General features: G+C 38.6%; 7 protein-coding genes across 7 annotated transcripts; 6 read left to right on the forward strand and 1 right to left on the reverse strand.

Moving 5' to 3' along the window:
* Window positions 1-1,779: 1,779 nt before the first annotated feature.
* Window positions 1,780-3,533, reverse strand: MONOS_9346 (uncharacterized protein). Its single transcript, XM_067879838.1, has 4 exons — window positions 3,457-3,533; window positions 3,288-3,315; window positions 2,727-3,224; window positions 1,780-2,646 (listed from the first exon to the last, which is right to left on the reverse strand). Exons 3-4 carry the CDS (start codon window positions 3,138-3,140, stop codon window positions 1,882-1,884), a joined length of 1,179 nt encoding a protein of 392 aa, XP_067731889.1. The 5' UTR covers window positions 3,141-3,224; window positions 3,288-3,315; window positions 3,457-3,533; the 3' UTR covers window positions 1,780-1,881.
* Window positions 3,534-6,192: 2,659 nt separating this feature from the next.
* Window positions 6,193-6,860, forward strand: MONOS_9345 (uncharacterized protein; the record flags this gene model as incomplete). The annotated part of the gene is made up of 2 exons (XM_067879837.1): window positions 6,193-6,602; window positions 6,671-6,860. The coding sequence occupies 2 exons, from the start codon at window positions 6,193-6,195 to the stop codon at window positions 6,858-6,860; spliced, it is 600 nt and encodes a 199-aa protein (XP_067731890.1).
* Window positions 6,861-8,040: 1,180 nt separating this feature from the next.
* MONOS_9344 (uncharacterized protein) lies at window positions 8,041-8,481 on the forward strand (the record flags this gene model as incomplete). The annotated part of the gene is made up of 1 exon (XM_067879836.1): window positions 8,041-8,481. One exon carries the CDS (start codon window positions 8,041-8,043, stop codon window positions 8,479-8,481), a length of 441 nt encoding a protein of 146 aa, XP_067731891.1.
* Window positions 8,482-9,225: 744 nt separating this feature from the next.
* On the forward strand, window positions 9,226-9,810 carry MONOS_9343 (uncharacterized protein; the record flags this gene model as incomplete). Its single annotated transcript, XM_067879835.1, has 1 exon — window positions 9,226-9,810. One exon carries the CDS (start codon window positions 9,226-9,228, stop codon window positions 9,808-9,810), a length of 585 nt encoding a protein of 194 aa, XP_067731892.1.
* Window positions 9,811-9,969: 159 nt separating this feature from the next.
* On the forward strand, window positions 9,970-11,530 carry MONOS_9342 (uncharacterized protein; the record flags this gene model as incomplete). The annotated part of the gene is made up of 2 exons (XM_067879834.1): window positions 9,970-10,667; window positions 10,723-11,530. 2 exons carry the CDS (start codon window positions 9,970-9,972, stop codon window positions 11,528-11,530), a joined length of 1,506 nt encoding a protein of 501 aa, XP_067731893.1.
* A 1,097-nt stretch (window positions 11,531-12,627) lies between these two features.
* MONOS_9341 (uncharacterized protein) lies at window positions 12,628-13,205 on the forward strand (the record flags this gene model as incomplete). The annotated part of the gene is made up of 2 exons (XM_067879833.1): window positions 12,628-12,661; window positions 12,796-13,205. The coding sequence occupies 2 exons, from the start codon at window positions 12,628-12,630 to the stop codon at window positions 13,203-13,205; spliced, it is 444 nt and encodes a 147-aa protein (XP_067731894.1).
* A 1,759-nt stretch (window positions 13,206-14,964) lies between these two features.
* Window positions 14,965-15,204, forward strand: MONOS_17238 (uncharacterized protein; the record flags this gene model as incomplete). Its single annotated transcript, XM_067870138.1, has 1 exon — window positions 14,965-15,204. One exon carries the CDS (start codon window positions 14,965-14,967, stop codon window positions 15,202-15,204), a length of 240 nt encoding a protein of 79 aa, XP_067731895.1.
* Between the last annotated feature and the right edge of the window lie 665 nt (window positions 15,205-15,869).

Consider the following 15,869-nt stretch of genomic DNA (forward strand, 5'->3'; position numbering starts at 1 on the left):
TGAATGATAAAATGAACAAGAATTATGAAATGATTGAGGAAAAGAAACTGACTTTGTTATTCGCAATTCCGTTGAAAAAGAACTTGGGATATTACAAAGCGTTGAAATACATGAGTATTATTGAATTTGGGAAAACTTCATTAAACGAAAGATTTGAGAAGACGATTCTTGTAGCAGCTTTGAAAAAAGTTCAAAAGAACAAAATGTTTCTTACTGATCTTTGTGAATGCTATCTTCTGTCAAACGACAAACTTTCTTTGGAATTGTCTCATTCTGCATATCATGCCTTCTGAAAGTTGCGTTGAATTATGAAGAAAACGAAGAAGCTCAAAAAGAAACGGAAACGGCTTTGTTGGCTGGACGTACATGATCATCATTGTTTGATGCGTTTTTCGCTTTCTTTTTGATGTGTTTGTTTCTTTCTAGCTATTATATCAGGGAATGAAAAAAGAGATGTGTTTGAAAGGGATCAAAGAAATTATCAAGAATCATCAGGAACATCGCAACAAAACCTAACTCTCATATCAATCGGTTTGGGTTTATTTGCAGACAGGTTGGTTAATGACAAATGTCCGAAACGCATTATTGTGAATGAATTGCATTTCGCTGGATAGACACTAAAAGAATTGAAATAATAAGTGAAATGTGATTATTGGAAGAGAAAAGATCAGGTGAAAGAAAAAGAAAAAGAAATGAAAGAAGAGCTTGTTGTATTGAGATGACTTCGAATATAGGATCGTTATTATTTCTATTGCATGTATGGAAAGAAAGAAATATTGGACTTATCAACAGCGTTGTTCAGTTATTTCGAGCATCAAAGGATAATCACAGAGAAATAAGCAAGAAATACTTTCATCCACAAAAAACACCAACAGAAAATGAGAGTTGTGCAAGTTGATGAGCTGTTGAATGGATGTCCTTTGGTGTTGTTCGAGAGGAGAATCATCGACCAACGTTGAATTACAAAATAACAAGTTTATACATGTTATTTTTTATGAATGTTTCAAAAAGATTGAAACGATAAGAGAATGATGAAAAAAGGGATGAGAAAAGAAAATAATTGAAAAGAAAAATGAATGAAAAAATTTATGAAGAAGAATATGAAGATTGAATCATCGGAATGAATAACTTCGTTGTTGAAAAAAATTCTTTATTCATTTTAATAAGTTCGAACTTGTGAAGATCATATTGAACATTGATTAATCGGATGTTTTCAGATTTCACTTCATTTGAATATGAACTCAGCATTTGTTTGTATTTTTTGGTGAAAACATGAGAGAGAAAAAGTTATTTTCAATTTCAAAGTGAAATTTTATTTGACATTCGAATTTTCTCAAAAAAAAAAATTAAAGATTCCAAAAAATGAGAGTTTAATGCAAATAAATTGCCTTTCATTATTTCGTCATCTTCTTTCTCAATGAAATCTTTGGAAGATGACTGAACTTCATTGGATTCAATCCTGTATAACTTTCCTCCTTCTTTTGAACTTCAAACTGGAACAGCTTTTTTTCAATCTTTGCAATATTCCATTTCAGAGTAAAAATTGAGAAAAATGATTTTTCATTAAAAAAGAATTGAGAAGAGGCTGAGAAGTGACAAATGAAGAAAAGAAATGTTTATTCAGCTTTATAAGATTTGAATAAATTGTTTTGGAAATTGAATGGAAGATGCTTTTCCAGAAGAAACACCTTTTCGGTTATTAAACACAATTTCTTTTTTCTTCTTTTCTTTTTTCTTAATTGCTTTGTTCCATTTCGAAGTTATGAAAAATAAAAAGACTTTGAAAAAACATTCAATTGACTGTTTTAATGCCATTTTGCCAAATGATACAAAAAGAAAGATTGAAATTCTTATATCCAAAACCTAACATATTTTATTTCTTCAAATATTCACAAAATAATCAGAAATATCTAATGACAATTGATGGTAATTATTTCTGCAAAGAAATGGAAGTTTTTCATGAAAGCTTACGATGACATCTTCATATCCTTCTTCTTCCATCTTTTCAATCACTTTCTTTTTCATGATCTTTCTTTCCTCTTTTCCCTTTTCATCATTCGCTTCATCTTTCAGTCTCTCTGAAATTGAATTCATATATTTCAGGCTGCTAAGTGCAATTTTGTCAATCAGCATCGATTGTAGAATCTCTTCCAAAACAGCATCTACAGCTCCTCCATTCAATAAATCTTCAACTTTCACAACTTTATTTTCTGTGGCTAATTTAAATGAATAAATGCAGTAAAAACAAATTTCTCTATTATTCTCTTTTGTTGCTCTCAACACCCTTGCAATGCTGTCAATTAGTCCAGCATATTCTTCATTCCAAAATTTGCATAAGAAAAAACATAAGTCCAATATTTGCAGCCATCTCAACAAAACAAACTCTTCTTTCGCTTCTTTTCCTCCTCCATCTTCTTTTTTTCTCTTCCAATCAACACACTTTAAAAGCTCTTCCAATTCTCTTCTTGCTTCTTTCACAAAATGCAGTTCATTCGCAATTATCTCTTTTAAGCTTTTGAAATTGTCCAATCGGTCTATTAAAAACTGCCAAGCAGACTGATAGGCAAGTCGTGTCAGGTTGCGATGCTCCTGATTATATTGGATAATTTCATTGATCTCTTCCAAAAACAGTATTTTCCCCACATCCTATTCAATATATAAAAATAAAAAGCAATTAATAAAACAAAATATTTTGACAAATCAACAAACAAATCAACAAAGCACACGTTCCATTTTCCAATACAGGATAAAGTGAACAAAGCCGTTTCCACTTCCTTTTGATTATCCTCACTTTTCTCTTTGCTCGATGCAACTTTTACAAGGCGAGGTACACAAATCGACAACAATTCCAAAGAAAAAACGAAGTCAAGCAAAAGATAACACTCATAAAGATCAGTTAGCAGATTTTCATTTCTCTCTTCCTTTTTCTTCTCATTTTCTTCAAAAATCATCCTTTTAATTCTAATGCACAACGATGGATTCTCCAAAGAACTAATAAAAATCATTTTTAACGCTATGCAATATCCAACATGCTTCAGCAGCAATATTGCATTTTTCGTTGGCATTTTCTTTTCTTCAATCATTTTTTTCAACTTTTTTGGACAGCTCTGGAGTGAAACTGGATTCTCATTCTTTCTCATTCATTTCATCAATTATTTTATTCATTTCAAGGATTCTAACTTTCTGTTCAATTTCATCGCAATCTTCAAGCTCAGAAAACAATTCTTCAATAAAAAAGTAAAAAAGAAATCCAATCAACAAGAGTTCTGTGAACAACTGATACAAACCTGTGAACTTTTTTGTGTTGTCCATCTCCTTTGCATATTATATTTTTTGAAAAGTTGCGCAAGAAAGCATGCCATTTTGATATTCACATTGAAAGATCATATGTTTGGATTGAAGAAATTAGAAAAAAACATAAATTCAAAAAGACAATAGAAACAATTGCGTTCGCACCGTTCTATCTTGTGTGGACATTTTCAATTTGTAATTCCAAAGATAAAGAACGCTTTGTCTTTTCTGTTTGTTGTTATGGATGTTTTGATCAATTGGGATGTTTCGATTTGGAATATCCGTTTACGAAATGAGATTTCAGTGAGTACATTCATCCTGCAGAATAAGTAACATTATTTCATATGATGACAGCTGGAGATGATGGAGATGCATTGATTTTAAAATTCTTTCTGATTATTTGATAAATTGGACGGCCAAGGAAATGCAACAATTTTATTTATGGACGAAAAAATCTGTATGTGTGTATTTTATAGTTTTCTATTGATTGTGAAGATATTTCCATCTGTATCCTCTCCAAAGTACAGGAATACGAGTTGTTGTTGAAATGGCCAATCTCCGCTTTGGAGAGCAATACGATGGGAATGAAGCAGGTTATTGTATAGCAATTAGGAAATGGATGAAGTTACGGAAGATACATAATTTTCATAATTTTTATTTGGAGCAAGAGGTGAAAACAAATTCAACTGAGGTTTTGTTGAATGAAGATAAAAGGAAGGAATTTTGTAAAGATAAAATCTGCGCAAAATTATATAGTATTTTGAAACGCAAGACAGTGGAGCAGTTTGTGGCATTTTTGGATAAGGAAAGCAACTGGCAATATGGAAAGCAAGATATTTGTTGCTTCAAAAGGCAAGAATTCAATGGAAAAAAGGAGAGCCCCAAAATATCCGTTTTATTTATAAGATTTTCCTGTTTCTCTGACTGCACAAGGCAGATATGAAAAGCGACGAATTTCTGCTTATGATTCCGTTTTTTTTTTTTTCAAATGAAAAAAGAACAGCCAATTACTATACAACCTATTATCGAGCATTTTTTAACAATCAAACAACATTCTGTCCAATTACATCTGGATTTCATTCTTCGAAGGGACAAACATTTTGAACAATCAAGGAGATTATCATTCGAAGTTTGCTTTCTTCAACGCAACAGGCAACTGCAGAAAAATGCAGAATATTTGTGGTCAATCTCTTCAAGCGCAGCCATCCAGAGATTTTATTGTAATGCTCCATTTGCGTGACATTGATGCGGAGTTGGTTTGTGAGGACTTTGTTGCTTCGTTTTGAGTGTACTGATGTGCTTGCAGAAGTTATACAAGATGGTCATGTTTTCTCAGACGAACATTGAGAGTGGGCAATTTCTCTTGCAGCTGTTTAATATATAAATTTCTGATTGTTCTGCTGTTGGACTGTATTTATCTTGCGTTGCGGCTTCGATAGGAAATGGTTTTAAAAAAATGGAGAATTTCGTCAGATGTTGCTTTCAACCGAACATATTTTCTGAAGCTGATTGAGTTCACTCTGCTGCTCATATGCCGACACGTCGACTGATCTATCATTGCATTACTTCATCTTCTAAGCGCGTTGCAGTAATTATTGAAACAGTGGCTTTTTTTTATGTGAAAGTGCTTCTGCAGCGTGTGGCAGCAAATGCAATGAAATTGGAGATTCAATTTGTCAGTGGGAGTCAGCGGCGGTTGTGCAAGAAAAGCAAAAGAATGCTTCGATCAGATGCAGGACAAGGGAGACATTTGTTGTTGCAGCAGAACTGTGGAAGAAGGAAACGAACGAGAACTTAAGAAGGAGGAAGGAGGCAAATGAAAACATACAAAGAAAAAGGAGTGGAAAAAGAGGAAGAGGAAGAAGATAAATTTGATCGATTCGAATGAACTGCAAAGACTGCCTTCACAAAGAAATGCTTGAAAAAGAGTTGAAGAAAGAGCAAAAGAAGAAATAGAATCTGAAAGAGAAATGGAATGAAATGAATTCGATGATGCTCTTTGGACGAGCTGAACGACAAAGGCGAACAAAATTCATCTGCAGAAAAAGCAGACGTATTATCTGCATCGATTTTCTTCATGGCCAACAACAGCTACAACAGATGGAAGATTCATTCTGTGTATCAATTAAAGAATTTGATGGACTTTCAAACAACAAATTCTCAAATGTGAAGAGATTTTTCTTCTCATCAGCCAAAAAAAAAGTCATCAATGAAGATATTAAAAAAGAAAGAAGAAAATATTTTATCTGCAAAAACGTGACTTTTGCAGAAATCACTTTGAGAACTACGCTCAGAATAGTAAAAACTATTGGATCAAATAAAAAAAGCTTTGAAAAAAATAAGAAAAAATAATCATTGAACTGTTCATAAAAATACCTCAAAAGCACACGAACACACATTCCATTCCAACATATAAGCAGAATATTGTTTAATCAGTGATTCTGTAATTACCATTTCCACTGCTTATCATTGCTTCTTTCTCCTCCAGGCTTTTTCTTGAATAAATATTTAACTTTCAGTGTTATCTCATGTTTCATTAATCAAAGCATAACTATTCATTTGACTTTCTTTTTCAAACAAAAGCTGTTTTGCTCCAGATTTTCTTTTTTTCTGTTTTTTGAACATTAAAAAAAGGAATTTCAGAAGTTTTGATTTCATGATTTAATATTATTGATAATTATTGAAAAGAATTTAAATAAGGACGCACTTGAATATATGAATTTTTTATTTTGTTTTGTTTTAATTCGCAAAAAGCGAATCTACTAACGCAACGAGCAGGTTTCCTTCTCAATAATGAGCTTAATCTTAAATTATGGGTGGTTTATGATCAAACTTCGCTAACGAATTAACTTCTTGTTCAGACCATTGTCCTCGGTGGAAATGACGCTAAATCCTGTTAGTATGGCAGACAGTGAAGGCGAGAATAAGGAATTTGATCTTGTTCAGAGATTGAAGAGAGTTGAATACTTGACAGATGAAACGCCAAGGAGCCGAACATGGCAAAGTCAGTCCGGAGCTGCAAAGATGATACCAATGATAAAGGAGAAGATGGAACGACTAAGAAGAAGAAGCAGATCGAGATCGAGCGAGTTCGAGTCGGATGCAAATTTTATTGTCGTGATCGCGAGAATGAAGCAAGGACAGCGTGAGAGAGGACGTCGCACATATAACCGAACGAAGAGACTGGAGGACGAAGAGGATAGTGACTGGGATTCGGAAGAGCATGAAGTTGAAGAAAGATCACAAGGCTTTTTGGGAGCTTTCCCGGATGAATGGCTGATGCCCTTGAGACAGGTGGGTGAGCTGAAGAAGTTTATGGAGTTATGAAAGGCCGGATCAATCAGATTAAATGAGGACGTCTTGAATTCATTCATTCCAGAGTGCGAAAAGGGATTTTAACAGGACATACGCATGCGAGCTGGAATGCCATAGCGGTGACAGCGATCACAGCTGAAGGAAGAAATGACTCACCAGAAGCTATACGAGTCATTGAGTTGCTCCAACCCGCCCTTGAATCGGGGTTTGAAACTGCCAAGGCGATTGGGCATAGGTCTAAATTGTACCAGTAGTGAATTTGACATTTTTTTATAAAATTTCGATATATTATTGATTGTCATAATTAATTAACACTGTATTATCGAAAAAATTTCAAAAATCTTAACTTCAAAAAGCTAACAAAAATTATTGATCAAACCCATAAATATATTTGAGTATTTTTCATTTTGTGTTTTGTAAAGTATTGCAACAATTATGCTATTAACAATTAAATTTACATTATCAAATTATATTAATCTACATGTTTCATAAATTTATTTTTTACATCTTGCTTTGCATAGGTTGTGCTCAAATAAAGTTCGAAGAATGATGCGAACTTGATAATCAGAAATTTTTAAGGGAGAGAATCTCTAAGCAAAGCATATTCATTTATTTTGTAGTGAATGAAACGGATCAGAGACAACAGGAACAGAGAATTCATTCACTGATGGAAAATCGAGTGGAGGGGCCATCTGCATGCACAACAAGGGAAATGGAGAACTTTCAGTTTCGAGTTGTTTGTTTAATAACTGTTTTGCATTCAGTCGCGGAGGCAAAATCATGTGCCATACAATTAAATCTATTCAAATCGAAAAAAATTTTTTTAATTCATGCTCTGTTCAAAACAATGCCGGAGGAGGATTGTATGTGAATACCATTTCAACATGTGCTCGGATCAGCGGTTGTGAATTCCAGAATTGTAAAGCATACAGCGCTGGAGGAGGACTTTATATTGAAAAATTTAATGTTTCAGGGTCAGGATGCATTCCAACAGAAAATGGAGAAGGGGAGAGCGCGTGTGTGTTTGACTGCAGTTTCACTTCATGCTCAGTCTCAAATATTAAAGGTGGAGGTTTCTTTTGCTATAATATTCCTGCGACAGAATTTAAAATGAGGAGCATTCAGTTTATTTCATGTTCAGCGCGGCAAGAGGGAGGAGGATTGGAGTTATATCCATACAGACAAGCATCACAAAATGATGTTATTTATTGTTATTTTTTGTTCTTTCATGAAGGCAAATGAAGAAATGCAGCCAATCCAAATGGGCACGATATGATACACTTATAAAATTAAAATTTATATTTGGATTCTGGGAATCCGTTCTATGAATGCTCCACCACATACACAGATGATCAGAGAGTGTGCTACGGATATAATCCCTCTGGATCTTAAGTATATCAACATACAGATTAGAAGGATTGGCTGAGCGTCGGGATGAAGGATCGGTATGTTGGGGTGAGTGGGGATGACTCGAGCAATCTGTGTGGGATGAGTGAGGCAGCGCCGTGCAAGACAGTGGGGCATGCAGTGAGTTCGAGCATGGCGCAGCTGAGCTCGACAATCACGTTGCTGAGTGGGAGGCATGTGAGCGAAGGGGCGACGATCAGTGTTGGGGAAAAGAAGATTTCTGTTGTTGGGAGAGGGAAAGAAGTGAGTGAAATTGGGACAAGTGCACTTTCTTCGCCTGCAACTACTATGTTCAGCATATCTTCTGGCAAACTGGAGACGGGGTATGAAGGGATTGACCACAACGCGACAAGAAGCACATCTCCGAGTGTGTTTATGGTGTCTGATGGAAGCGGATCACTTTCATTGGAAGATGTGCTGATCAGTTCTTCCACAACAGGAGGGAGAGGAATCTCATCGTCTGTGTAAGATGTAGTGCTGAGTCAGCTGAAGATGATTGATGTGGAGACAGAAAATATGAAAATATCACAGCCTTTGTTTGTCGAGCCGTCATCAGCAGAATCAGTATCTGGAGAAAATGTTTTTGTGAATGTGAATGTGAAGAATGTGAAATTGAGGAGAGGAGATGGAGTTGTTATTGCAATGAATGTAAAGTGAGAGGAGATATTTGTTGTGAGCTGCATAACAATAGAGGACTGTGAGTGCGCGAATGGGAATGGAGGAGCGATGAAGATTGAGCTGGCGCCTTCTACAAGCAAAGCTCAAATTGGAACATCCACGTCGCAAGATGGAGCGAAATTAAATCTTGTGGATGAATTTTACAAAATATGAATAAAAACTTAATTCAAATTGATGTAATATTTCATTTGTAATTCAATGCATTCTTCTCAAAATTTGCAATTCGAATACTTAAAGAAAATTAAAAACAATATTCTGATTTGATCTTTTCATTAAAAAGAAGTTGATATGAAAAAAAACAACAAAACAATAAATTCAGTGAATAATTAAAATATTGCTCAAATACATCACAAAACACAAAATGAAAAATACTCAAATATATTTATGGGTTTGATCAATAATTTTTGTTAGCTTTTTGAAGTTAAGATTTTTGAAATTTTTTCGATAATACAGTGTTAATTAATTATGACAATCAATAATATATCGAAATTTTATAAAAAAATATCAAATTCACTACTGGTACAATTTGGACCTATGCCGGCGATTGCAGCCCTAACAGCACAAGAATTAAGGAAGGCGCATACAGAAGAAGACGAGAAGGAACGACTGAGAGGACTCTTTTGCTCCAATGCGCTTATTGCAGACTGTATCAGCAGAATAAGATTTTTGAACGTTATTCACCAGGCGAACAAGGAGAGCGCGAAAGGGTTTCTGGAAGGAGGAATGACCAAGGACATTCCAGAGAATCTAAGAAAGTGGGTTGAGAGCACAAGCTTTTTTCAAACAGAGGGAGATGCACCAAATTACGGAGTATCCCCTGTTTCTCCAACAGCCCTCGGACTCATCTCGGACAGGAGTGGGCGCGCAAGAAGTTACAGTACGGGCAGGAATGCCCAGTGCTTCGTCTGCAGGCAGCTCCAAGAACGTGGTCACGATGGGAGCTTCACGAATTTCGGAGAAAGGAGAAAGACAGCCCAAACTTCACACCAGCATACCCCGACATCTGTTGGGAGGCTTGCCCCGGTCACAGTTCCACTTCCCCCAGCCTTCCCAAGGATTCAAGGAGGAACAGCAACAGGAACGTCTATTGGAGTGGACAAATGTGCTTTGAAAGAGTGAGGGGGAAGGGAACTGCGCAAAATAGCGAGACGATGAGAACAGAGAGAGAAGAGAGAGTGGAGAAAGAAGTGGGAGCTGCGCTTTTCCGAGAGATGGAAACAGACAGAAAGCTGACGAGCTCCGAAAGACTAACGACAAGAAACCCTAGCTCTTGGCGAAATGAGATCAGTGACGGAAGTGCCGAAACAATACATGAATATCGGAAAGGTGGTGCGGTTGTTAGACCAAGAGAAGGAGAGAGATCGAGAAACCACAGGGGATAGTGTGATGAAGATATCGAGAGAAGATGTGCAACACGATGCAACGAAAACAGAAGAAGACTCCCCATATCCCCGAGTGACGAGACAGATGAGCGAGATGAGGAACGAGAAGGAGAACGAGAATGAAGTCTGGAGAGCTTCTGGGATTGTTATCGAGTCCCCAATTGGGAGCGCACTGGAGGAGAGCTCGAAGATAGCTACAGTAGATATTCTTGAAGGAGAAGAGGATACACAGATGCAGTATGGCCACAAGACTCCAGAAGTGAAGAGGAGCATTGCGAGTGGACCACCGAAGGAGCCACTTCCTTGGAGACTAGTGAACAGACTGAACGAGTGGAAGAAGATTGGGGGAGACACACCAGTGATCCGTGGTACAAAAGCTCTGTGGAGAAGCCCCCAATCCCCAATCTCATACGAGGAGAGAAAACACAGACAAGAGTTTCGGTGGACGACGGAGATGATGAACAATTATTTATCCCTCTTGGAGGAGGAATTGAAGGACGGAGTGGTGAAGTCCGTGCAGGAGTCGGAGGAAAAGTGGTTCAACCCAACATTCATATTTCTAAAGAAGTGGAAAGTGAAGATAGTAATACACCTGTATGATTTTTTTTCATGCATCCATACAGGGATGCATTGAGATTAATCACACTAGAAATAGCCCAGACCTTGAGGAGTTTGGGATGGATTCTTTCAGAAGAGAAATTGAACTTGTAATCGACAAGGAGCGTGGAGTTTCTGGGATGGTTGTGGAACTCAGAGAAGATGGAAGTGACGCTCCAAGAGAGGAAGAGAGTGCTTCTCCTGGAGGATGTACGAACGTGGATAACACTGGCAAAGAAGAGAAAGAGACAGAAGACGAGAGACCTGGCAGCACTCCTCGGGAGGTTGAATTTTGTGAGGTTACAACACCCACCAGCGAGTTTGTGGATGAAGCGTATGCAATACGTGCTGAGGCAGGTTATAGCCAGCGGGGGCTGGAAAAGAACGGAAATAGCCAACCCAATGTTGTTAGGAGAGTTGACACATTGGAAGAAGATCCTGCAAGAGAACAGACCGAGGTGTCCGAAGAGAAGGAACAGACCAGCAGAGCTAACAACGGATGCGTCAGAGCTGGGATGGGGTGCAGTTTTAACAATACCAACAGAGAACAAAGAGGAGAAGATATATGTCCACGGGAGTTGGACCCTCCAGGAGAGTGCGTTAGCGATAAACGAGAAGGAGTCCAGAGCAGTGTTGAGGACACTAGAGAGAAAGGGAGTATGACTGAAAGAACAGAGGATAGACCATATTCGTTTGAGGACAGACAATATGTCCACGAGATGGACGATTCACTAGAAAAGGGGAGCGCCATCGCTCATTCCAACACTGAGGGCATTGGAGAAGAAATTGAACAGCCTGGACATCTCAATACAGACGGAACATCTCCTGGGAGAACAGAATACAGAAGCAGATGCACTTAGCCGGATGGCGAGAAAGCCGGACAACGCACTGAGGCGGGAGAAAGTCGCAGAGATATTACAAATAATCGCACCGAAAAAACTAGATATAATTTCAGAACAGATTGCACCGGTACCCTGCGGAAGTGCTTGGAGACTATCCTCTCTGAGAAGGAGGAGAGAGAGAGAAATGCCAAGAGGCGAGATAGTTCTAGTCCACCCGTTCCTGAGAAACATCGGACGGACCCTGAACGAGAAGATGAAGGAAGCCCAGAGGGAACTAACGATTCTGATTCTGCCAGCCTGGCGGGGGCAGACCTGGACCCCGCTACTGCAGCCTGGGCATTTGACAAAGACCCTGGGGATTTATCAGGAGTGCATGATTCCGGGAGCGAAGATGAGAAGGGAAGGCTGGAAACTACCCCCAGGAGAGGTGATATGAATCACACTGGAGAGGAAAATATCCCAGGAAGGGACCTCTTCTTAACATGGGAAGAATACGTTTGAGCAAGAGATATTGAAGCAGCAATTCTAAGAAATCAAAAGAGCGAAAGAGACACGTGGAGATCGCTGCGAAGATATAAACAATTCCTTGATAAAGAGAGCATGGATGATACCGACCCCCTCACAACTAAAGATGCCAAATGGATTATGGCAGAGTTCACTGAAACACTTTCGAATACAAACCTATCTTGTTAAGTGATTCATCAGACAGTTCGGAAAGTACTGAATTCTATTAACCTATTCAGAGAGACGAAAATTGTTGGGAAGGACATAGAGATATTTCTGAAAACCAATGTGGGAGAGAAACCAAGAAGGGGTAGTGTGATACAAATCGACGTGGGATCAAACAATAATGACAAAATGAGCTGAAACAACCTTCGACACAACGGACCCACGAACACTCCAGAGGAGAGCCCTCATCCTCACTATAATTATTGAAGCATAAAGACCAGCAGAGCTGGAGAGAATGAGAAGTGATACAACGATATTTAATGACGAGTTAGTCCAGACACAAGTACAAACCAAGACGTCGGGAGGTGAGGTTGTCAAAGTTATTAAAAAGAAACACCCCAATCAACGCATCGATGCAGTAGTGGCACTCCAACGTTGGACGGATTATGCAAAGACAACTTATCAGAATAAACAGGTGTGGTTTGACATAGAATGGAGCAAGCCTGCAAACTTGCAGAAAATTGAGAAAGAGGAAACGGCTATTTATAGAGAGAACTGAATACCCGAAACTTTCACGGAGTCCTCGATAAGACACTCAGTGATTACACACTTAGCTAGACGAGAAAGAGCGGACTGGAAGGCAATCAATGCTTTTGCAAGATTGGCGCCAGGTTCGAGAGTGGACCAGGAATATTATCCCGTGTTACCAGTTCATGACACGAGATGGATCCTGGAGACAATCGGAGGCCCAGTACCCCTTGCTGAAAAGGGAGAAAAGTCGGAGAAGGACAGCAAAGGAAAAGAGATTTTAAATGAGAATACAGAATCAGGAACAAAGGAGAACACAGAAGAAAGGGCTCAAGCGGGGGGAGAAGCGGAGACGAGCAAGAGAAAGAATTTGAAGAGACGAGGATCGAGTCGAGAGAAGAGTTCGCATCATGAGAACGATATAGCACAACTCCCCAAGCGTGATGAGACACCCTCCATAATTCCCCCGCAACATTATGGAGCTCACGGAGGGTAGACAAACTGCCTTGCAGAAGAAGCTCGAAACCGATCGGCGGAAACGCGGAGAGAGAAGCATAGGACAAATTGTCATGCCCGCTCAAGTACAGAAGACACGATCGAGAACCCCCCGAAGACAGCGCAAGAAGGGGAGGGAGTAGGGATAGAGGCCGCACCTTCATCCGCAGTCCCTCTGGTCATCCGCCGCACGGCAAGGTGCTAGGTATGAGGGTTTAAGATCAGAGGAGAGAAGAGAACGAGGGATTTCAAAACTCATTATTGAGGAGCAAACCTGCTCCTTGCGATTGTTGATTCGCGCCATTGCGAATTGATTGAAACAAGAGAGACAGGTTTTCTCCGAGATAATACCAACGCGTATGGAGAGAAGACAAGCGGCTGGATGCGAAGTGAAGCAACATTCTAGTGATAAGATGACGGAAAAAAATGTGCGAGATAGCAGGGGAGATAGAAAGATAGAAACCGTCCAGAGATATCAAGTGCATCCATAATCTGTATTGATAAACAGGAAAGTTAGTGAAACCGTTAAGAAGAACCCTACTCCTTTAATTCATGGCAAGGAAGTGCAAAGAGAAGAGTCAGACTGGTCCATACAGCGTGTGGCGAGCTGATTTGCTCTGCTGGATCAGTAGAAGAGCGGGAGGCAGAGCAGAGTGCACGCAGTTTTCTTTTCCACGCCTCGTGAAAGCGAGAGTGGTTTTTCTTTCTGCTCCGTTTTTAACTTTCGCCTCACCGGATCCCTGCACAGCCTGCAGGAGGGAGCTCCGAGGGGTATGCCCCCTGCCCTCTGGTCTTCGAGACCATGGCAAAAGGCGAAGTCGGTGGTGAAGTGGAGCGGACAATGCATTATTTTTTTTTAATGTTATTGTTTTGTTTTTTCATCTCGCCCTTTTTTCCACGTCATTGGGGAGGGCGAAGTTTTTCACTTAAACCACCCACATTTTCAATCAATACTCATAATCTCGGAACAAACCTGTCTCACTGCGTTTTTATTAATTTTTCAACAACCAACTTTTATTTTGAATTGTTGTTTGAATAAAGAAAAAGTCAATAATCAGAATTAAAGATTAAATAATATTTCGTAATCTTTGATAGGAGGACGGGCTAGCTCCTCTATCTCTGATCAGTGCCTCCACTGAGGAGATTTGGAAATAGCAACCTGGTTCATTAAGTCAGAAAAAAAATTGTTTGTCATTTCAACAAATAAATAAAATTTATGACTTTAATAGAATGAAAACAAGTCTTCAATAATTTCTTCAGCTGACACAGTTTCACAAAATCCTTGTTCTATATGCGATTCTCAGGAGCTACAGTAAACAGAGAATATGGTGTCGAGGCGATAAAAGCTAATGATCATAAATGATTCGATCTCGTCTTTTCTCTCTTAATTCTTCCAATGAATAATTCTTTGACTTCCTTCTCCATCTGCTGCTTCTTTTTCTTTCATTTCTGCCTGCTTCATCAAAATTCTCCTTTCGAAAATGCTGATGATGCTATCTTCTTTCACATCTAACACCATGCCTGCCTCCGCCAGGCTAATCATCACGCTCTTCTCTATTGAAATCACCAATCGAACCATGAACAGAATCACATCAGCACAGCATTATCAACTAAAACTGCTTGTGAAATGTTCCACCTGAAGGCTAAGATAAACTGTTCTGGCAATTAAGTGAGAGAGCGAATGAGTAGGATGATGAAGAGACGAGTATTTTGTTAGCGAGTCCCTTGTCGCTTCTGTGAAAGAGCCCTTGTTCGCCTTCATGGGAAACATCACTCAGAAAGACAACTCGGTTGTTGGACATGACAGAACAGAAGCATTCGATGATTGGAATGTCGATTTGTTTATATTTCTCTACGAGAATACAGCTGACAATGAATACGTGGATGGTCATCTTGGTATCAAAGCAATGTATTGCTGGCTATCAAAGATGTCCTGCAAGAGGACACACGATGCGACGGGTCTTCTGAAGAAGGAGAAGAACGTTGGTAAATATTATTGAATGTGCAGACAAATAGTGAATTTATGTGCGAGTGACGGCAAAGTCGAAGAAAGTTGTGGAGATGGCACAAACACAAAAAATAAGAAATTGCCTCAAAAACACTTTTGATGGATAAATCATCACATGTCTGCTGTAAATTCTGCTGTTTCATAGAAATTCCTTTTTAAAAATGAATTTTCCTCTAAATCGCTTTCCTTCATCGTCTCATCTTTGATCGCATGTTGAAGGCTCGTAACATTGTTAAAATCTGAAGTAGATCATCTAACATGGCAAAATAGTCCTCCTTTTTTATTGAACGCCATCTGACAGACTTTTTCTTGGCTAAATATAGAATCATTTCGTTGCTATGTAAGGTCTGACTTAAATTCTTTGAAAGAGCGAATATTCATTTTGCGATTATGAATAGAAAATTGATGACAATGTTTGACTTTGAATTCCACGGGAGTTGCATCAGAAAAAAATTAAAACATTTTTGTTGCTCATTGAAGAAGGCATTGAAGAAGAACATAACGAGAATGAAAAGACTGATTTTGGCCAAATAGGCTTTTTATCACAAATAACATGAATGGAAAAATAAATCATTCAGTTTGTGATTTGTCGAGAAGAAGAAATGCAAATGAAGCAATTTTTGGCTCATACGGCTTTTCCGTTGATTGATTCGCTTC

Source organism: Monocercomonoides exilis (genome assembly GCF_001643675.1).
Source record: "Monocercomonoides exilis strain PA203 chromosome Unknown scaffold10-1930038, whole genome shotgun sequence".
In the NCBI taxonomy this organism is placed as follows: Eukaryota; Preaxostyla; order Oxymonadida; family Polymastigidae; genus Monocercomonoides; species Monocercomonoides exilis.

What these genes read in the sequence shown, in the direction of transcription:
- MONOS_9346 (XM_067879838.1), bottom strand. Translation starts at nt 3,140, where the DNA reads ATGAGAAAGAATGAGAATCCAGTTTCACTCCAGAGCTGTCCAAAAAAG. An exon ending in CCTGTATTGGAAAATGGAAC is followed by an intron (nt 2,647 to 2,726) that starts GTGTGCTTTGTT and finishes TATATTGAATAG; the next exon opens with GATGTGGGGAAAATACTGTT.